At 38.7% G+C, this 21092-nt stretch overlaps 6 protein-coding genes across 9 annotated transcripts; 4 read left to right on the top strand and 2 right to left on the bottom strand.

The window, feature by feature from the left end:
• Positions 1-1642: 1642 nt before the first annotated feature.
• Y46G5A.22 (G_PROTEIN_RECEP_F1_2 domain-containing protein) lies at positions 1643-3411 on the top strand (the record flags this gene model as incomplete). Of its 2 annotated transcripts, none has more annotated exons than NM_064325.7 (6): positions 1643-1733; positions 1819-1983; positions 2039-2197; positions 2674-2866; positions 2913-3104; positions 3164-3411. In NM_064325.7, the coding sequence occupies 6 exons, from the start codon at positions 1684-1686 to the stop codon at positions 3290-3292; spliced, it is 888 nt and encodes a 295-aa protein (NP_496726.1). In that variant the 3' UTR covers positions 3293-3411. The 2 variants fall into 2 exon arrangements, with proteins under 2 accessions (NP_496726.1, NP_496727.1); NM_064326.5 differs by having other exon boundaries at positions 1684-1733; positions 3153-3392.
• Positions 3412-3768: 357 nt separating this feature from the next.
• Positions 3769-8343, top strand: acl-7 (Phospholipid/glycerol acyltransferase domain-containing protein). The gene is made up of 10 exons (NM_064324.9): positions 3769-3977; positions 4636-4923; positions 4973-5083; positions 5982-6518; positions 6561-6691; positions 6999-7167; positions 7211-7302; positions 7534-7804; positions 8045-8161; positions 8217-8343. Exons 1-10 carry the CDS (start codon positions 3774-3776, stop codon positions 8310-8312), a joined length of 2016 nt encoding a protein of 671 aa, NP_496725.2. The 5' UTR covers positions 3769-3773; the 3' UTR covers positions 8313-8343.
• On the bottom strand, positions 8297-9222 carry Y46G5A.20 (Nuclear receptor domain-containing protein). Its single transcript, NM_064323.8, has 2 exons — positions 8944-9222; positions 8297-8577 (listed from the first exon to the last, which is right to left on the bottom strand). Exons 1-2 carry the CDS (start codon positions 9128-9130, stop codon positions 8435-8437), a joined length of 330 nt encoding a protein of 109 aa, NP_496724.1. The 5' UTR covers positions 9131-9222; the 3' UTR covers positions 8297-8434.
• Positions 9223-9358: 136 nt separating this feature from the next.
• On the bottom strand, positions 9359-13332 carry spds-1 (PABS domain-containing protein; the record flags this gene model as incomplete). 2 transcript variants are annotated; one of them, NM_001381634.1, is made up of 7 exons in its annotated part: positions 9436-9570; positions 10400-10545; positions 10800-10955; positions 11611-11825; positions 12143-12258; positions 12370-12490; positions 13113-13324. In NM_001381634.1, 7 exons carry the CDS (start codon positions 13322-13324, stop codon positions 9436-9438), a joined length of 1101 nt encoding a protein of 366 aa, NP_001367196.1. The 2 variants fall into 2 exon arrangements, with proteins under 2 accessions (NP_001366953.1, NP_001367196.1); NM_001381635.2 differs by lacking the exon at positions 10800-10955 and having other exon boundaries at positions 9359-9570; positions 13113-13332.
• A 1592-nt stretch (positions 13333-14924) lies between these two features.
• On the top strand, positions 14925-14954 carry Y46G5A.47 (uncharacterized protein; the record flags this gene model as incomplete). The annotated part of the gene is made up of 1 exon (NM_001361880.1): positions 14925-14954. The coding sequence occupies one exon, from the start codon at positions 14925-14927 to the stop codon at positions 14952-14954; it is 30 nt and encodes a 9-aa protein (NP_001348722.1).
• A 15-nt stretch (positions 14955-14969) lies between these two features.
• On the top strand, positions 14970-19811 carry Y46G5A.18 (R3H-associated N-terminal domain-containing protein; the record flags this gene model as incomplete). Of its 2 annotated transcripts, NM_064321.7 has the most annotated exons (8): positions 14970-15095; positions 15190-15395; positions 15682-15797; positions 16178-16349; positions 16877-16962; positions 17056-17215; positions 17845-18042; positions 19488-19811. In NM_064321.7, the coding sequence occupies 8 exons, from the start codon at positions 15016-15018 to the stop codon at positions 19595-19597; spliced, it is 1128 nt and encodes a 375-aa protein (NP_496722.1). The 2 variants fall into 2 exon arrangements, with proteins under 2 accessions (NP_496722.1, NP_001379474.1); NM_001393215.1 differs by lacking the exon at positions 19488-19811 and having other exon boundaries at positions 15016-15095; positions 17845-18107.
• Positions 19812-21092: the final 1281 nt, after the last annotated feature.

The following is a 21092-nucleotide window of genomic DNA, read 5'->3' as shown; positions in this document are numbered from 1 at the left end:
CCCTTTCGTCCTTTCACTCTTGCACGAGGTTTAAAGGTTTAACAGTGAAAGTTGAAACTTTCCATTTTATAGGTTCCTGCCTGCCAAAGAACATTCAGCACACATATCTCACACTAATCTTGTTCATCATTTTTATCCCCCAAAGATAAGAACGGCATAACATTCGGGGAGTAACTGTGTGTTTTGGTATGATGATGGAGGACTTATATGAACCACAAGTTGTTGAATTAACATAGTAATCTTTAAAAAAAAATGCCACGAAGCAATAGGTAGGTATAAGAATAGATGAGAAGTAAGATATGGGAAAAATTGCTGAAAAGATACATTTTAGTCTATTATCAAATCAATGAAGCAAAGATTTAAAATCTACTTTGGCAGAATTCACATCAAATCCTTATATATATATAGATGCGTCTTCGCTGTTGATTTTCAATCTTTCATCGCGTTTTGCACCGAAATTCTGCCATTTCCCGCGATTCTCCTTGGCGGCAAAAGAAGCTTGAGATATCCCTTTACATCTCCCCAAAATATCCGCTAGTCACCACCTCCCAGATCGTCGACGCATAAGTTCGAAGACCAAAGTGGATTACGGTAGGCGCGAGGAGGGAGAAGCTTCATCTTCTCTTAGAGCGTTGTAGCCGTATTTGACCGGTCAGATAGATATCAAACAGCAGCTCAATAATGAAGTGTGAAGCTTCAGCTTGATCCGTTCTTAATAGGGGGCTTTAAAGAAATTTTAATTAAACATCTTATAAAGAAAACACAAATTTCAATAACATGCCGTATTTCCTGTATCGTTCAACTTTGGCAGCTTATATCTCAGTTGTCGATTTTTTGAGTCAAAAATTGTCTACTGACAAAATATTTGTTAGCTCTTTTTCTATAGTTTTGTAGCTAGAAATTTATTGATATCTTCAAAATGAAACGAGATATAACCTTTCAAAAGTTGTAGCTATGTTTTTATAATATAGCTATAACAAATGGTGCTGTAGTGATAGATGAACTATGAATGTTGTAGCAGCCTAATCAATTACACTACTTTTTCTCAATCGCTTAGAAAAGAACATTTTTCTAGCCTAAAATGCTCAGTAGGTTTTGCTACATATTTTATGGTTTTTGTCGTAATTTTTTCAACATTCAAGAAGGCACGCTACTGCCTGGATGATTCCTGGTAGGTGCCTACACTGCCTACAATCAATATAATGTGTGTGTAGGCACGACAATTTTGACACCTGGACAACTAGGCGCCTAGGCAGGTAGGCACCTACTCACCTAACAGTAAGTGGTTCTTATATTATTCTCAAGTACAAATATATCCGTTCATCTTGTGATCTCTATCATCAAGTACTACCGCCATATCATCAGCTGGTGTACCCCCCGCCACACAAAGTTGTTTAACACTCGAAGAACCTGCTGCTGCTGCTTCGGCTTTTGCTGGTCTATTCTCCGCGACAGGAAGCAATAAGGAAAAGCACGCAGGAATCTGACCGGTCAAATCCGCGCTGAACACCAAAAAATAAAATTTTATTCAGAACGTGAAGCTTCGGAGAATTTTGTGAGGGAGGGGGGGGGGGGGGGAGAGGTTATAAAAAAATATTTTAATTTAAAATAAATAAAAATAAATAATCGATAAGAAAAATTCATTTTTTGATATTTTCGTTTTCGAAAAACACGGTCCACAAAATGCGAAAATCGACAACGAGACGCAGTCACAGTGAGAAAAGTTCATCGAGGTAAGGGGAAACTATCAGATTTTCCGATGGATAGGCAGGCGTAGGCGCCTACAGGCGAGTTTGCCAATGATGTTTCTGTTTCCAGAGGTTCCATGTCATCACCGCCAACCAGATTCTATCCATCTGAAGATTCAGAGTCGATTTACTCGACTCGAAAATGCTCCAAAAGGACTACGACGACTGCTACTACGGATGAGGAGAAGCCGAACAACAGCTACTACATTGACGATATTTATGATTCGACTGAAGAGTGAGCAGTTCACAGTTTACAGACTATTTGTTCGTATTTCAATTCAAATATTCAGATATCAAGTGACATTCCCGACGGTTGAGCTGAAATTGCCACGTCAGAGAAAGCATTGCCGCAGGCGATCGAAGAGACAGGATCAGGCACAGGGAGAGCATGTGACAATCACGAAATGTGTTGATAGAAGACAAGTCTACGGAGAGCCCGATAATAAGAAGTTAGTGAGAAACCATGGAGAGGGTTACTGTAGGATTACTGTATAGTTACCGTAAGGTATCAAGTCAAACGGAGCACGTGAAGTTGCATGCAAGGTTATTGTAGACTTACTGTATGGTTACTGTATTCTCACTATAGGGCTACTGTAGGGTTACTGTAAGGTTACTGAAAATTTACTGTCCGGTTAATGTAGGGTTACTGTAGGGTTACTGTAGTGTTAGTGTAGGGTTGAGATAGAATATGGTTACTGTAGGGTTGTGGTAAAGTAACTCTAGGGTTACTGGAGGGATACAGTAATGTTACTGAAGGGTTACTGTAGATTTACTGTAGGGTTACTTTAGAGTTACTGTAGGGTTACTATAGAGTTTTTTTAGGATTACTTTAGAATTCCTGTAGAGCAGCCGTAGGGTTACCGTAGGGTTGCTGTAAAATTGCTACAGGAATACTGTAGGGTTACTGTAACCCTCGATCTTTCAGCACCATATCCGAGCACTCTACGTACACCTACTCTACCCATCCGGAACGTTGCTCTCAGGCCGGCCGTACTTCTCGTTCGAACAGCTATTCTGACGCCACAGATGCCACATATCGGACTGAAAACTCGCAGAATCGTCTTCAAACTCTCGGCAACTGTGCCACGTCGATTGGCAACTTTTTCCGCAACAATCCGGTGAGTTGGGCTTTGTTAGGCTTCCGAAAAATTCCAATTTTTGCAGAGATTCACCAAGCTCGTGTTCGGCATCATTCTGTGCTACTTGGTGGTTTGCAACTTGGAAATTCTGATTCCACGTGTCATTGCTCTCGTCGTTAGGCTCAGCTATCCGTGGGCTCGCTACTGGGCCGTCGTTGTTGAGCAATTCTTTATGTCAATTGCCAATATGTTCACTAGAATGGATGCGATCATTTTTGTCAGTGATTTTTTGAGCTTAACAGTCTAAAAGAAAATATTTTATTAGTTTACTTCCAGGCCTCCTACTGTGAGTTTGCTGCCAGATACTGCCGTTCGCGCCGTCTAATGTGTGACGTCACCTGCTCGTTCGTGGACCACGTGCTCTCACAAGCTCGCCCCAATTTGACACCGATTCCACAAAACTAGATGGGCTTCGATTTTTCTCTCAACTTCTCGAATTCTGGACTTTTTTCTCTTTTTCTCTCTTCCTCATTTAGTGGGTGATAATAAAATAGTTTGGCGATGTGCTCACGTACTCTCACTGTCTCTCTGCGTATCATTTTCTTATCAGTCTATGTGTCTTCTGCTGCTGACCCAACTTTTTTCACTTGTTCTCGTTTTTTTTTAAATGTAACATGCTTGGAAAGTTTCTTGGAATGGTGTGATGTGGCTATTCTTTGAACTTTTGAACGAACTATTTCAGTTATTTTCAGTCAGGAAGTCATAATTTTTAAACTGACTATTTTTTAATCTGAGCCAAAGTTTGGACATTTAAATTTTTTAACACACTTGTGTCAAAAAAAAAACTTTTTTAACTACATTTTCAGCTTTTTTATTAATTTTTATGATGTAAACTTAACTGTTGTTTTCATGAAAATTTCAAATTTTGTTCCAATTTCCAGAAGACATGACTTCTGCTTCCCAAACGGGTCGTCAAATCAACTATCCAGAATACGAGAACTTTCTGGAGCACCTGAAAAACAAGGGCGGCCCATTCAAATTCGTGACTGCCACAAAAAATTTTCCGGTTGGCTCGAAAGTTGGTACCGCGCCAAAAACGAGAAGTCTAGCGGAAATTCGAAAATCCGTGTTGGAATCTCCGAGGGTTAAGGTGAGTGCACGCCTATTTCTTGGCTTCCTAGCCACGGACTTCTGGCTTTCCTCATAAATTGAAATGGAAGAGTTTAGGCCGAACTAGGCCATTTTGGCTCGGCCATATCTGGCGTAGATTTACGGCGCGTTGCGCGTCGCGTCGCGGCTCGAAGTTAGTTGTAAAACTGAATGTATTTGTCCGTGTGGAGTACACGACTTTGCTACGTGTTGTCCGACGGGCGATTGTCAATGGAGCGCGAAAAATTCAATGAGGAAGGCCAGGACCCCGTGCCTAGCGGATTTATAAAGATTGTGGGCAGTAAGAATAGACAAAGAATATAAATTCATAAATGTTTCCAAAATCTGAAAAAAACATTAATAAGGTTTACAAGACCTACTTTCTGCCTACTCGACCTACTTTTTGCCTACTCCTGAACATTTTTCAGGTGCTAGGCATGCTAGGTATACCTGACCGCGTGCCCAATCCTTTTCTAAAACTACACAGTTTCTTCTGAAATGCGGAAACCACGATGTTTCTTATCAATCTCTACTTTTTATCAATTTCTCGAACTTTAGTTTACGGTTGTTCTAGAGTAAACTTGAGTTAATTCCAAGACTACAACCGGACGGAATCCTTTTTTTTTTGCACAAAAAAGGTAAAAGGTTTTAACTTTCAGAGCGTCATCAGCGAGGAGACCCTTCGTCGAAAATGCAGTCCGGATCTAGTTCGAAAGGAGGCAGAGGAGATCCTGGATGAGATGTCCCATACCTTTAATTTATATAATGTCCGATCATTTGGCTACGCAGTTTGCAAGGCTATGGAGAAGCTTTACGATGGGATTTATGTAAACGAGAAGAAGCTTCTGGAGATCCGAGAACGCAGTAAGAAGGACTGTGTGATTTTTATGCCATCACACAAGACGTACTTTGATTTCCTGCTCCTGTCACTCATCTGCTTTCAATATGTAAGGTCACGCTTTTGGGCTGCAAATATTGTGGTTTGACGGTTTTCAGGACATTCAATTGCCGGCGATTGCCGCGGGACAGGACTTTATGAGCATGAAGTTTATGGCTGGCGTGTTGCGACGGTCTGGCGCATTTTTTATGAGACGATCGTTTGGGACGGTGAGATGTATAAATTTTGAAATTGTGAAGGTCGGAAAAAAAGGAAAAAAAAACCTGTGACTTTTTGACCCATTTTCTAGTTTAATACCAAAATAACACCTGACATCACAGTGTCCCATTTTGGTTTGATCTACGAATATCGCAGGATTTTAGACGCAGACTTCTCAACTGATTTCAAATTTACATAGCGCGCTGACGTCTCATTTTTCTGCGCGAAAAATTCCCGCATTTTTTGTAGATCAAACCGTAATTGGACAGCTTCACACCACATGATACAGCCGTTCCTACAGTGCATTTTTCCCATTTCTCCGACTTCAAAGGAGGACGCATGCTGCTCAACTGTCCCATCACGGTTTGATCTAAAAAAAATGCGGGAATTTTTTGCTCCAAAAATATGTGACGTCAGCACGTTCTTAATCATACGAAATCAGTTGGGAACTCAGCGTCTCTTCTCCCGCGCTTTTCGCAGATCTACGTAGATCAAGCCGAAATGAAGCACTCTGACACCACGTGGGAGGGCACGTTTATACGAAATGGTCCCGCCACGCGCCCCAAAAATCAATAGGAGGCGCGTGGCGGGACCATTTTGTATGAATGCGTCCTCCTTTAAATGTCGTATAATCGGAACAAAATCTACTGTAGGAACAACCGTACTACGTGATGTTATGCTGTCCAATTACGGTTTGATCTACAAAAAATACGGGAATTTTTTGTCGTCCAGAAACATGTGACCACGCAAGATCACTTAAGAAACCTGCGTCTAGACGCGTCAAAATTCCCGCAATTCTCGTAGATCACCACGCGAAAAATATGTAGACCGCGCTGACTCAGCTGAAAAGTTGGCAGAAAAAAATCAAGGGTACGATCTAGACAGGACGCTTTTTTTTCAATTTTCCAGGACCAACTCTACTGGGCTGTCTTCTCCGAGTATGTGCAAACCCACGTTGTCAATAACGACAGAACCGTCGAATTTTTCGTGGAAGCCACCCGTTCCCGTGTTGGAAAATCTCTTCATCCCAAATATGGAATGCTCCAAATGGTGCTGGAGCCATATCTACGTGGCTCCGTCTACGATATTGTCATTGTGCCGGTTTCGATGAACTATGACAAAATCCTCGAGGAAAAGCTCTATGCTTATGAGCTTCTGGGCTTTCCGAAACCAAAAGAGTCAACTGGAGCTCTACTGAAAGCCCGGGAAATGTTGAAGATCACACATGGAAGTTGCTTCTTAACATTCGGAGAGCCAATTTCCGTCCGAGACCATTTCGGTGTCAGCCTTCACCGGAATACGTTTGTCTGTCAGCCAGACTCACAATTTGTGCTCGACGCGCAGGCGAAGCTGGAGATCAAAAGGTTCGCGCATCGAGTCGTGGGAATTCACAATCAGAATGCGGTGATTACGGTCTGGAGTGTGGCGTGTATGGCTATTTTACAGGTGAGCCGAGATTTCTCGACATTCGTAAGGGCATTCTTGCAGACTTTTGATAGGGATGATCAGGCGATTATCACATACTGCGGATTGTATACGGATGTTAATAATCTTATCATTTTGCAAAATCATCTTGGCACAGTTGTTAACATTCAGGGAAATTTGGACAAAAATTTACGGTATCAGTTTCCTTTTTCTCGTGAACTTCAAGATGGAGTTTGAAAAATGCACGTGGTGTCAGAGTGTCCCATTTCGGTTTGATCTACGTAGATCTACAAAAAATGCGGGAGTTGAGACGCAGCGTTCTCAACTGATTCTGAATGGTTAAGAACGTGCTGACGTCACATTTTTTGGGCGGAAAAAAACCCGCATTTTTTGTAGATCAAACAGTGGGACAGCCTGACAACACGTGAAAATGCAGGAAATTTTATTCAGCAATTTTCGCCAAGTAAATTTGAAGACTCTTTTGAAAATTAAATGTTTCAGCTACTACCTAACAATGCACGCAGATTTATTCGAGCCATTTGAAGGCTCCGCTCCCGATTTTCAGCTGAAATTTATCGCTTTTCCGGTGGCTCATCAGAAGCAGGATGTTCCTATCAAAATTATGGAGAGAGCAGTGAGCCGGCTCATTTTGACAACCTATTCGAATGGGGTGAGCTAGAGCTCTCTGAAATTTGTTAATTTCCAATTTCCAGATGGTACATGCTGTGGACAGTGAGGGCATCATTTGCACAATCTTGAGAAATTCTGGAATAACGGACGTGGCGAAGGTGAAGGAAGAGTTTTGGTGAGCAATTATAGGACATACCCTACTACACGTGGTGTCAGAATGTCCCATTTCGTTGTGATCTACCAAAAATGCGGGATTTTAGACGCAGAGTTCTCAACTGATTTCGCATGGTTAGGAATGCGCTGACGTCACATTTTTCGGGGAAAAAATTCCCGCATTTTTTGTAGATCAAACTGTTATGGGACAACCTGGCACCACGTGTTACTAATAATAGTTACCAACTTTCAGCTGGCTCCATTTCCTAATGAAACGAGAGTTTGTGACGGTTCCCGGAGAGCTTCCCCAACTATTTGACGCAACTCTCGATATTCTGAGAGCTTCTGAAATCTTGCAATTCACCGATGATAATAAAATCGAAATCCTAGACGAGAAAAATGCAGAAGTGTTGAGCAAGCTTGTGCTCCCATATTTTTATAATTTTGAGATAGCGTTTAACGTGTTTTCCGAGAAGAAGCCAATGGTTTCCAGTTTATCAGAGATGGTGGGAACTGTGCAGAAGGTGAGGTTACTAGCCGAACGAGACTCCGTTATAACTAAATTTTCCTGAATTCGCGTGGTGTTAAAGTGTCCCATTTTGGTTTGATCTTCGGAAAAAGGCGGGAGAAGACTTCACGCAGACTTCAACTGATTTCGCATGGTTAAGAGTGTGCTGACGTCACATTTTTCTGGGGGAAAAATTCCCGCGTATTTTGTAGATCAAACCGCAATAAGACACTCTGACTCCACGTTTGAATTGCAGAATATTAGTGAAGCATATCAAGATCGCTTACCCAACATCCGACTATCATTCCTATCAACTGAGCCTATCAAAAATGCATTCGCCGCACTGACGGATTTTGGAGTATTTGAGAACTCGGTGAGTTGTTTGAAAATGTTCTACTAATTGGAAGTACGAGAATTTTGAAATTCAGAACACCGGAATGCGGCCAAACTTTGGGAAGCTCCACCAAATCAAGAATCGATTGCAGAGGTTCACACAGTCGGAGAATCATTTGGCAAAGTTATAGGAACTTTATGAATAAAAATTTTTGAACTATGATCTTGTATATTTTTTGATTGATGGCAAAATATCGAAATTTAAGTTAATAATCATCTTGTTCATAATCGTTTTCCTGATCGTCTGAATCGTCTAAAGAGTCATTGAAGAGTCATTTGAACATGAGTCATCTGAGGAGTCATCAGATGAGTCATCCGATGAGCTAACCGAACTTTCTGAAGATGACTCACTAAGGTTCTGGTTCTGGTACCGGGTGCTCAGCTGGCCGACTTGGTCTGGAAACATTACAATTGTGATGACTTCCTAAAGATCCAGGCCTGGATTTTTTAGGTACGAATGGTTCTTTTCGGTTTGATCTCCGAAAAATGCGGAAGAATAGACGCAGACTTTTCAACTGATTTTGCATGGTTAAGAACGTGTACATTTTTTTTTGGGCGAAAAATTCCCGCATTTTTCGTAGATCAAGCCGTGATATGACAGCCTGGCATCGTGTGCCGTAGTCGCAAAATTTATTAATAACGATTCATTCTGTCACGCAGATACCGTATTTTCGCTAGGGCTCCCAGCTGAGTGAGGCGTGAAAGGACAATTGGAGGACACACGGTACTCCTCTGAAATTCAACTCAGAGTTCAAAACCCACCATCTGATTCTGAAGAGTTGGAAGACGAAGAAGAAGAAGTAGAAGAAGAAGAAGAAGATGATGATGATGATGATCTACGACGCGGTGCATGACGAGGAAACGAATCCTGGCACAACTTGAAGTAAAAACAATCTCCACCGGAATAGCCAACGCATGCTGTAGAATGGCACCCCGGGCAGCGCTCCATTTTGAGCTGAATAAAACAGTTCGAATAAAAAGTGTCCGAAACGTACACTTTTTGAAAAAGTTTAATATCAAAATGGAGAGGGGACGGGTTATATGGAGGTGCTGAAACTGATAAAACGCTTAAAAAGGAGGGGAATGTCCTGGACAAAAATTAGAGTGAGGAAGAACATGAATTTCACAATATTTGTTGATTTTTTTTCCTGGGACAGCTGGAATTTGTTGAGCGGTTCAAAAACATTAATTTTTATTGAAAACAGGTAAAACAGAAAACAGATTTTATTCTAAATATTTTTAAATTCTTGACATCTACTCCAAAGCATTTTTGACAAATTGCGGAAGCACAAAAGCCGCCTTGTGAACTTCCGAGTTGTAGAATCTCAAGTTCAGGGCTTTGATCTGTTCAGCAGTGAGGGTTCGAGCAGGAGTCGTGACGTCACGGTTCTTAAAAATATCGAAAATTTTGTTGGTGATCTTCATTCGACAGTGAAAGTAGCCTCACGTGGTGTCAGGCTGTCCCATTACGGTTTGATCTAAAACAAAATGCGGGAATTTTTTGCTCCAAAAATATGTGACGTCAGCACGTTCTTAATCATACGAAATCAGTTGGGAACTCAGCGTCTCTTCTCCCGCGCTTTTCGCAGATCTACGTAGATCACTCTGAAATGAGACACTCTCGCACCACGGGAAAAATTTTTCTCACAAGCAGACAAAAATTCCCGAAAAAAAAATCTGAAAATCCACATAAAAAATTGAAAAAAAAATTGACTTTGCTATTATCCAAACGCGAGGTTTTGCAATTTTCGCGCCAAAACTACGGTGCCCGGTCTCTACACGACAAGTTCTCGTTCGATACGAAAATGTGCCTTTAAAGATTACTGCAGTTCAAAACTTTTGTTGTTTTTCATAGATTTTCCTAGTTTTTCTCGCGATTTTTCAAAAATGAATTAATAATATTAATAATTTTTTTTCCAAAAAATCGAGCAAAAAAATCCGCAACTAAATACGTAAGTTTCAAATTACAGTAATCTTTAAAGGCGCACACCTTTTCGCATTTAATGAAAATTTGTCGCGGTGAGACCCGGTACCGTATTTTTCACTTGAAAATCGCAAAATTTCGCTACTTAAAAAAAAAGGAAAATCACAAACACCACACACTGAACGTGCTTTTAAAAAAATTGTGAAGTATTGCGAAATTTTGCAAAATGTTTTGGGGTGATCGCGATCAGATTGTGATTTTTCTCTTTTTTTCTCGTTGTTTTCTTCTCCTCACAGCATTTTTTGCACAAATCAGGTATCCCATGCTTCCAGACGGGTAGGTAGAGACGATCGACTGGGCGTAGGTGACGGCCGGGAAAATTTTTCGATTGAAGGCGACGAGATGAGCGATTAGTGGGAGGTGAAGCCACACAGATTCTCCTGAAAATCACTCACTAACACAGTTTTAGAGGTGCACTACAATTAGAGGGGTTGGTTGTACCATGAGAGTTCGATGGAGCGCGTTTGCAGGTTAGAAATAGTCGTTTGACCTCCAGGAACCGCGGGAATTTATTTTTAAGTGGTTACGTCACTCATATATATTAATCACACCATATCACCACAGAAATGTTATTGTGCAATGGAGCGCATTTTCATTCATCAGGTTAATCAACACAGTAAAAATCACACCACACCAGTGTTCACCTTATCCTTTGCGCATAAAATATAGCCCATCAGGCCTGACGTGTAGGTTGGCACGCTGCCAACCGCGTACTTTGCCACGGGAAATAGGTCACGAGCCGAATGGATTACGGTAGAGATGAGCTTCATGTCTAGCCATGGGCATTCGCCTAGAAGGATTTCTTTAGAGTAAAGAAATAAATTTAGTCACGTGATTTTTTTTTCAAGTTTTTCAATCGAAAAAAACAATTCAAAATCAATTTTATTCCTTCGAATTCAGCATATGCGCCTTTAAAGTCTTACAGTAACCAGTTTCTTTTTTTCGTTACACTGATTTTCTTGGTTTCAAAATGTAATTCAGCATAATCTCCTAAAATTGAATTTTTCTGTTTTAAAAAACTTCAAAATTATATGAAAATTAAGCTGAAAACTCCATAAATTAGTTTTCGTGACGAGACCCGCTGCATATTGCCGCCTATGATCCTTTAATAGCCTACAGTAACAATAATTTTTAATTTTTTTTAGTTTCCACTGTTTTTTTCTTGGTTTCCAAATTTATTTTTTAGTGTAATTTATTAAACTAATCCCAAAACATATTTTTCTTTGCTAAAACCTTCAAAATTTAATCAAAATCAAGTTAAAACTCCATAAATTGATTTTCGCGGCGAGACCCTTGGCATATTTCCGCCTATGCGCCTTTAATGACTTGCTGTAACTTATTGACTTTTGTTTGCTCTTCTTTAATTTAAAATAGTTTTCTTCAAGTTTTCTTAAGTTTTTTATCGATTTTCTTCATTTTTAAGTGATTTTTTTGTTATTTCCCACCTTGCGATGACAAAATTCCATCCTCCTTCAACGCATCTCTCAGCAACTCGTAATAACTTTGCCCGAAAAGCGATTCAGCCGGCCCAACTGGATCGGAACTGTCCGTGATAATTACGTCGAACTCGTTCTTGTGATTTTTCAAAAATTCGAAGCCATCTCCGCAGAATAAGTCGAGTTTCGGGTGTGAGAAACCGCACGACATGCCAGGCAGGAACCTTTAAAAGATTTAAAATTTTTTTTTAGAATTAAGTTAATTCAACCAATTTTTGTTGAAAAACACGGATTTCTGGCTTCCCTCATAAATTGAAATGGAAGAGTTTAGGCCGAACCAGGCATTTTTGCTCGGCCATATCTGGGGTAGATTTACGGCGCGTTGCGTGTCGCGTCGCGGCTCGATTTTAGTTGTAAAAATGAATGTATTTGTCCGTGTGAAGTACACGACTTTCCCACGCGTTGTCCGGCAGGCGATTGTCAATGGAGCGCGAAAAATTCAATGAGGAAGGCCAGAACCCCGTGTTTTTAAAAATCATACTTTTTCGCGACATCGATCACCATTTCGTCTATTTCACACATTGTGACCTTCTCGACGGACTCGTGCTTCAAGACCTCTCTCAAAATACCTCCATCTCCTCCACCAATGATAAGTACCTGAAATGCGGCGATTTCAGTGAAAATCTTGAGGTTTTAGCGATTTTTAAATCAAAATTTCTCGAAAAAGGGAGTTTTCCAAGCCAGAAATGTCATTTCTAGCGAGCTTACACGTTTCGGGTCCGGATGGGCAAACATTGGGAGATGGGCCAGCATTTCCTGGTAGGAGAACTCATCCCGTTCAGTTGCCTGAACAATTCCGTCTAGAACTAGAACATTTCCATAGGTTGTGCTGAAAAAAATTTGAATTCCGTAATTAATTTTGAAAATTCTAAGGCGGTGTGCTGGATTTTTTTAAAATAGCTTCATTATTCTCAAAATTGTCTGAAAACACCGAATTTCATAATGAAACTTCTTGAAAACTTCCCAAAAAAAAGTTATGACGGCTCAAAAAATGGCCTAAAATTAGTTAAAACTTGAAATTTGACTTGTCAGCGCTGTCAGCTGGAAACTAATTTTTTTGAAATCACCGTCTAATTTTAAGTATACAATGTAATTATCTCGCGTTTTCAACTCGATTTAGGTGTCTTAAAGTCGATGGACGGCAAAATTTGGTTTAAAAAATTAAAAAATCGCGCCGTTTATCAACTTTAAAATACCAAAATCTTGTTGAAAATGCAAGATAAATGACTTGTATACCTAAAATTTGACGGTGATTTCAAAAAAAAATTTGTTTCCAGCTGACAGCGCTGACAAGTTAAATTAAAAATTTTATCTAATTTTAGGCCATTTTTTGAGCTATCATAACTTTTTTTTGAGAAAATTTCAAGAAGTTTCTTTATGAAATTCGGTGTTTTCAGACAATTTCGTGTCTAATAGAGCAATAAAAAATTCGACTACACCACATTTAATACCTCTCAAAAACCAGCACATCCTGATACTTGCTCTTCTCGTGGAAAAGCACTTTCTTCACCTGCAACGAGAACGCCTGTCCCGGCCACGCGCCGCCCATCTCTTGTCCGTCGGATTTGAGCACCTTCGTTGGCTCCTCGTCGGAGGCTCCGTTCATCTTTTCCAGGTCATCCGGCGAGAACTCGGTGAACCATCCCTTGTGCAGCTTGTTCATGGCTTTTCTGGAGAATTTAGAAGGAATTTTTCAGGAAAAGAAGAGAAAAGGGAGAGTGGGGGTAAATGAGCAGACTGATGAAGAAGGTTGGGAGTTGATAGTGACCAGTGATAATAGTGATAATGGACAGGTGATAAGATATTGGGAGCAATTAAACAGGCAGGTACTTGAGAGTTCCTAAATAAGGTTCGATTCAAAATTTCAAAAAAAATTCGCTAAATTGTTATAGTGCATTTGTTTTTCCACTTCTATGATTTTAAAGGGAGGCGCATTTATGCGGATTGGTCTTGCCGCGCGTTTAGTCATCATTTTTAACAGTCTCTGTTCAAAATTCACGTAGATCACGCGTAGGTCTAAATTATTTTGTGAAAAAGTAACAGTATATATAGTATATATATATGAGTATATTATATATTATATATCTATGAGTATATTATATATTATATATCTCTGTTACTTTTTCACAAAATAATTGAGATCTACGCGTGATCTACGTGAATTTTGAACAGAGACTGTTAAAAATGATGACTAAACGCGCGGCAAGACCAATCCGCATAAATGCGCCTCCCTTTAAAATCGTAGAAGTGGAAAAATAAATGCACTAGAACAATTTAGCGACCACATTTTGAATGTTCTACAGTTTTCAAAAAATAATTTGAAAATTCCTTAGAACTTTAGCGATCCGAGTGGGAAACTGTTGCCGAAAATTGCGAAATTTTTCGTAATTCTGCCGAGAATTAACCCAAAGTATAAGAGGTTGGGACTTTGAAAATTTTCCGTGTAGCTGAATTTCTCCTGAAATCGAAACCTTTATTGGTTTTTTTTTGTTATGCTGCTGCTCTGGGTGTTCTCTGATCCCTGCAGCTGCTCCCAGCATTCGCGCTCCGTCGAACAGGAGCTCATGGAGCCCCCATCGGCCTTTCTCCAAGAATCGTTCCTCGTTGCAGCCAAAGAAGGCGGCTTCCATCTCCGCTATACACATTTTTGTCTTGGACATTTGCGAGATAGTGTAGGGTGGTGTGGAGTCGCAGAGTGTGACAGCCCAGTTGGCCATCTGTGACGTCATTAGAAGGTGTTCTATTTGGCGGGTTTTTGTTGTCTCCTTATTCTTTTGAAAAAAAAATGGCGATTTTTTGCCCGAAAACTACGGTACCCGGGGTCTCGACACGATAATTTTTTGTTGAATGCGAATAGGTGTGCGCCTTTAAAGAGTACTGTAGTTTCCAATTTTTTAAAGATTTTTTTTTTTTTTCTCTGTGTTTGTATTGTAATTTTATTTTTTATTTTATTTAAATATTTTTCAATAAATAAAAAACTAAATAAATATTTGATCGCTAAAATCATGAAAAATACCAAATAATTCTCCAGAATTCTGATTTTCAAACAAAAAATAATAGAAAAATCTCATTTTTGACCTGAATTTATCCGATTTTCAAGGAAAATTCTCCACTTTTCACTGCATTACACTTTTCTCCGATCGAAAAGCGTCAAAAACCAGGCCCCCGCCGCAGCCATGAATGACCGACATTTATCGATTTTTCCCCCCATCGTGGCATTTTAGGGCGATTTTCATCATTTTTGCCCCGAAATTCTTGATTTTATGGCATTTTCCAGTCATTTTCTCCTGTAAACCTCGAATGTTCAGCCAGAAACTCACCAATTTGCTCCAAGAGCCCACATTGTCCTGAAAAATGGGAGTTCCACGCAAGGAAAACGCCGAATTTCGGCCAATTCGCGTCGAAGACTGCGATGAGTATAATAATTATGCAAAGTGAGAATTTTTTGGGCTAAAAACTGGGATTTTGTGGCAAAAAATGATGGGCAAAATCCGGAATTTTTATCCAAAAAACCCAGAATTTTTCCAGCTATGACCTGTCGGAAACCGACGAGCTCAATGAGCACTCGCGTCGAATTTCTGTGGAGCAACTCCACCCGATGCGAAATAAGACGGCGAAGAAGCTGAAAATGGCCGGAAAAATGGCGTTCCGTCGCCATTTCGACGATATCGATACGGACGGTGTCAATGTGAAACGAAATATGGGAATGAGAAAGTGGAGACGTGTGGAGCATGGTTAGAGTGGGAAAAAAAAATGCAAAAAAAATCGATTTTTGGACGAATTTTATTGAAAAATTCACGAAAATTGATGCTAAAATCTGGAAAATTCGTCAAATTTTCAATAAAAAAAATCCCATTTTCTAGCCAAAATTTCATCGATTTTTGAGCCATCTTTGTTGAAATTTGCTGAAAATCTGTATTTTTAAGTCAAAAATTGTCAAATTTTCACAAAAAAATGTGGTTTTAACACCTGAAAACTCGGATTTCTCTGTAAAATCTTTCAAAAAATTGATTTTTTCAGCCCGTATCATGCTGACATTCACGGATCTCGACGATATTTGTGAGGATGGATCCGATATTGCGACGCCGCCGACTACTGCGTTCGATAAGCTTTTCGCCGATCGTGAAAATATGAAGGTGGCGATTTTTTGCGAGAAAATGGCGAAAAAATGATGAAAATTGATCGAAATTGGCAGATTTTGGCAGGAAATTTACCGAAAAATGCTAAAATACGCTGAAAAATTGATCGGATTTGGCAGATTTTGGATTAAAATTAGCCAAAAAAATGCTAAAATATTCTGAAAATTGATCGGATTTGGCAGATTTTGGCATGAAATTGACCGAAAAAAGCTTAAAAATGATGAAAATTGATCGGGTTCGGCAAGAAAATGACCAAAAAATGCGAAAATACGCTGAAAATTTATGAAAATTTAGTGATTTTTCACTAAAAATCGCAAAAATTTGCAAAAAAAAATTCTAAAATTGGTCAATTTCACCGAAAACGTTACGATTTGTAGCTCTGGAACGAGTTTTGTTCTCGTGACGAGATGGAGCAACGTCGGATCCTTAACGGAACCTCGAAGCTCCAACAAAAGACACCGGACACCCCGACGACTTCATCCGGCTCCGCGAGCGGAATCGTCACCTCGTGCAGTGGGAAAAGCCCGACGACGAAAAAGGCTGGAAAACGTTAGTTGGAAGGCTCCTAAGTATTACTCAGACGCGAAATTCTGCGCCGAAAATACGGTAGCGGGTCTCGACGCGACGACAATTTTCTGTTAAAAATGCGAAATTTTAGGCGAAAAAATCAAATTTTCGTTGATTTTCATGCTATTTTGATGTGAAATTAGCTGAAAATCCACAAAAACCTGCGGTTTTGCCGTTAAAAAATACTGGATTTTAATTTTTCAATTTTTAAATTACCCAGACGCGGAACTTCGCGCTTAAAAAACTGTATCGGGTCTCGAAACGACAATTTTCTGTTAAATGCGAACTGGTGTGCGCCTTTAAAGATTATATTTAGTAATTTCAATTTTTCTAACGAAAATTTGAAGCTACAGTACTCCTTAAAGGCGCATACCTTTTCGCATTTAACAGTTATCGTGTCGAGACCTGATACAGTATTTTTAGCGCGAAAACCGTGGGTTTTCAGCTATTTTCACAGCAAAATTACATGAAAATTTTAATTTTTCTCCAAAAATTCCTCAATTTTTCAGGTTTCTCACCGTATTCCGGAGCCGCATGCTTTGATCGTATCGATCCGAAGAGCCGAATGGCGTTGCTCGGCAAGAAAGTCAACTGGGTGAGTTTTTTGGAAAAAAAAAACCGAAAAAATTCAATTTTCGAGGTTTTTGAATCGGAAAAAAATTTCCGAAAAAAAAAATTTAATTTTCAGGCATTTGTCGACTTTCTGGAGCGAGAACTGCGCAACGTGTTCCGAATCGACAACCGTAACCAACAGGACACTGAAGCCGTCTTCATCGGCCACTATCCGGCCTCTTCGGACCGTCTTTTGGCCCATATTGTGGCTCAATGGCTTGGGCTCAGCTCGCAAAGTGGGCTACCGTTTTTTTTTTGTGAAAAAATAGTGCATTTTACAAAAAAAAAACCCAAAAATCAGAAAAAAAACTATTTTTACAAAAAAAAATCAAAAGAAAAACTATTTTTACTGAAAAATTTGAAAAAACCCTTGAAAAATACCAAAAAATCTGAAAAAAAATTATTTTTTGTAAAAATTTGAAAAAAAAACCCCTAAATATGCTGAAAAATCTGTTTAAAAAACTATTTTTTATGCAAAATTTTGAAAAAAAAACCCTTAAAAATTCCAAAAAATCCGTTTAAAAAAACTATTTTTTTTGCAAAAAAAATTGAAAAAACCCTTAAAACCCCAAAAAATCAAGAAAAAACTATTTTTTGCAAAAAATTAACAAATTAGCATTAAAAAATACCAATTTTAAAAAACCTAAAAAATCAGAAAAAACAACTATTTTTAAATGAAAACATTTGAAAAAACCCGTTAAAAACCCCAAAAAATCAGAAAAAACTTTTTTTTTTGTAAGAAAAAATTGAAAAAAAAAAACTCTTAAAACCCCCAAAAAATAAAAATAAACTTTTTTTTTTTGGCACAAATTTGAAAACCCCCAGAAAATGCCTAAAAATCTGTAAAAATCGCTCAATTTTCCAGGTATCACGGATCCGAACCTCAACGAGCGTATCACTGAATTCCGGAATCGTCGTCCTCTGATTCCGCCGCAAACGACGCTTATCGACCATCTGGAGGCGAGAGTTATGAAGCGATGCATCGAATTTGTGCCATTTTCGATGAGAGATGGTGCTCAAGAGGAGCCCGTCGAGCACGATTTGGCATTGGATGTGGATACTTGTACGGGGTTTTGGCGCGATTTTTTGGGTGAAAAATCCGCGAAAATCCCTGCTTTTTCAGCTTAATTTTGTGCGAGTCCCCATGATTTTTCAGTGAAAAATCACAAAAAAAAGTTGAATTTTTTTTATTGCTTTATTAGACTTAAAATTATCTAAAAACACCGAATTTCATAATGAAACTTGTTGAAAAGTTCTCAAAAAAAAAGTTATCCTGGCTCAAAAAATGGCCTAAAATTAGTTAAAATTTGAAATTTTACTTGTCAGCGCTGTCAGCTGGAAACTAACTTTTTTTGAAATTACCGTCAAATTTTAAGTATACAATGCAATTATCTTGCGTTTTCAACTCTGATTTAGGTATTTTAAAGTCGATGGACGGCGAGATTTGGTTTAAAAAATTTAAAAATCTCGCCGTCTATCCACTTTAAAATACCTATATCGAGTTGAAAACGTAAGATAATTACATTGTATACTCAAAATTTGACGATGATTTCAAAAAAAAAAAAGTTTCCAGCTGACAGCGCTGACAAGTCAAATTTCAAATTTTAACCAATTTCAGGCCATTTTTTGAGCCGTCATAACTTTTTTTTCGAGAAGTTTTCAGGGAATTTCATTATGAAATTCGGTGTTTTCAGGCAATTTTGAGTCTAATAAAGCAATAAAAAAATTTCGACTACATCACCTTTAAAGCTGGAGTGCGCCCAGTGGGGAAATTGCTTTAAAACATGCCTATGGGCTCACCATGGCCGAATATCATAGTTAAAAAATTTTAAAAATTTTTCTAGGTTCTATATGATTTTTTGAAAATTGGAAAAATCTCAGTTTTTGCCAAATTCCGATTTGAATTTCCGCCAAAATGATTTGTTCGATGGAGCGCGCTTGCACGTTTTTTTTTCTTATTTTTCACCAATTTTTCATGTTTTTAGTGCATTTCTGCTTGAAATTTGAATAAAATGTCAAAATAAATGCGAAATTTTGATTAAAAACATGAGTTAAGCGTTTTTTTTTTTTCATTTTTTACGCCTGTACGCATTTGTGTTTTTAATCGAAATTTCGCATTTATTTTGACTTTTTATTCAAATTTCAAGCAAAGATGCACTGAAAACATGAAAAATCGGTGGAAAATAACATTAAATAAATTAAATAATGCTCCATCGAACAAATCCAATTGGCGGAAATTCAAATCGGAATTTGGGAAAAACTGAGATTTTTTCAATTTTCAAAAAAAAATCATATAAAATCTAGAAATTTTTTTTTGAATTTTTTTACTATGATATTCGGTCATTGCGAGCTCATAGGCATGTTTTAAAGCAATTTTTAGCGAGTCCCCATGATTTTTCAGTGAAAAATTTTTTTTTCAAAAAATCACAAAATAAATCGAAATTTATAAAATTCAGCGACTTTTTATTTAAAAATTTACAAAAAAAAGCAATTTTCTTAATTTTTCAGCGTTCCTGCTCGCCGAGGAGATCGATGAGCTCAACATCAGCACCGCTTCGGAGCCGGATCGCAGTGATTCTGAAGAGTCTTGGGAGAAGGTTCAGCCGTCGGATGCCTAGAAATTTTTTTTTTCTGCATTTTTCGTGTTTTGCTTGTGTTTTTTTTATTATAGATTTTTGACATTTTTTTGTGATTTAGGTCAAGAAAATGACAAATTTATAATAATTTTCTTGGTTTTGGGCAGCTCCCCCCCCCCCCCCCCCGCATGTCGTAAATTTTTTTTTTTTTCATTATCCTTTTTTTTCTCAAAGGGACACCCAATAAACTATTACTTTCTTCTATGTGTACTTTGTACCACCGCCCGTAAACTTCGCACTTTGTCTATACACACGTGGGGCACACGGCAGCGGCAACAGCAGCAGAAAATTTTGAAAAAGAGATAGAAATGTGATCGGGGTGTGTAGGCTACAGCATATAGTGGGACATTTTCTAGTTTTAATTGCAAATTTTTGAAGAAAATTTCTTGTTATTTTGTTTTTTAATGAAAAAAAATTAGTTATTATCGCTGAAAAACTCAAGAAAATCGATTAAAAATGAGGCGGGAAATGCTGTTTTTCAAATTCGCGCGCGCGGTTACGGTAGCGAATTGTCAATGGAGCGCGCTTGCACTCTCCCAGTTTTGCGGTTTTTGTCATCGTTTTTTCATGAATTTCTGCTTTTTCTCTTGTTTTCTTCCGATTTTTTGTGTGTTTTTCGCTGAAAATTATTTAATTTTCTCAATTCCTAAATATTTTCCGCCCATAGTCAAGCTGAAAACCGCCGTTTTCCTGTGATTTTCGTGTTGTTTTTAAGTTTTCACCCCCAAAGAAGGCGTTTCAGACTGATAAGCCAAGACAACAATCATCAAAAATCAGCTAAAATCAACAAATAAACACAACAAAAAGGTTGAAATTCTTCCCTTTTTTGTTTTTCACTTCTTTTTTCCCAATTTTCCCCACGTTTTGACACTCGATAGGTGTTCTGTGTTCCTCTACACCCAATAGACGAACGAAAAAAACAACGGAAAAATAATCCGAACTTTCCTCTTTGGCCCACGTTTTCCCGGCTGTTCGCTATTTTATAGTCCGTTATAGTGTCATTGTAGGGCCTACTAGGGGGAGAGGGGAGTCCGAGACACTGTTGTAGGTGCTAGAGACCCAGAGAATGTTCTAGATGGTTCTGGACGGTCCAGAGTGCGCTGTGATTGGTAGTTTGATCTTTTGACCTGGGAAATTGACACTCATGGAGCAATTTTCAGGCTAATACTCCGGGAACATTGATTTTTTGCTCTCGAATTTTGCGAAAAAATAGAGTTTTCAACCTAAAATTTGCTCTCTGGAAGTCTCTGGAAAACCAGTGAAATCGTAGGAAAACCCAGAAACTGTTGAAAATTGCTTTAAAAATTGATATCTAACAACACACAATTTTTGAGTTCGATCTCGATTTCCTGTCCCATCACTGTTTGATCTACAAAAAATGCGGAAATTTTTCGAGCAAAAAATGTGACGTCAGCAGGCATCTCTTCTCCCGCATTTTTTGTAGATCCACGTAGATCAAACCGATATGGGACACTCT

The sequence above is a fragment of the Caenorhabditis elegans genome, chromosome II (assembly GCF_000002985.6).
Source record: "Caenorhabditis elegans chromosome II".
In the NCBI taxonomy this organism is placed as follows: domain Eukaryota; kingdom Metazoa; phylum Nematoda; class Chromadorea; order Rhabditida; family Rhabditidae; genus Caenorhabditis; species Caenorhabditis elegans.
The sequence above is the reverse complement of the archived record's forward strand: the minus strand, read 5'-3'. Positions and strand labels throughout refer to the sequence as shown.

Bases quoted from the DNA above. Each gene is read 5' to 3' on its own strand.
- Y46G5A.20 (NM_064323.8), bottom strand. From the start codon at position 9,130: ATGGAGCGCTGCCCGGGGTGCCATTCTACAGCATGCGTTGGCTATTCC. The intron at 8,578-8,943 runs GTGGGTTTTGAA...TAATGTTTCCAG, and splicing joins CAACTCTTCAGAATCAGATG to ACCAAGTCGGCCAGCTGAGC.
- acl-7 (NM_064324.9), top strand. From the start codon at position 3,774: ATGACTTCTGCTTCCCAAACGGGTCGTCAAATCAACTATCCAGAATAC. The intron at 5,084-5,981 runs GTGAGATGTATA...TCAATTTTCCAG, and splicing joins TGAGACGATCGTTTGGGACG to GACCAACTCTACTGGGCTGT. The intron at 6,692-6,998 runs GTATCAGTTTCC...TAAATGTTTCAG, and splicing joins AATTTGGACAAAAATTTACG to CTACTACCTAACAATGCACG.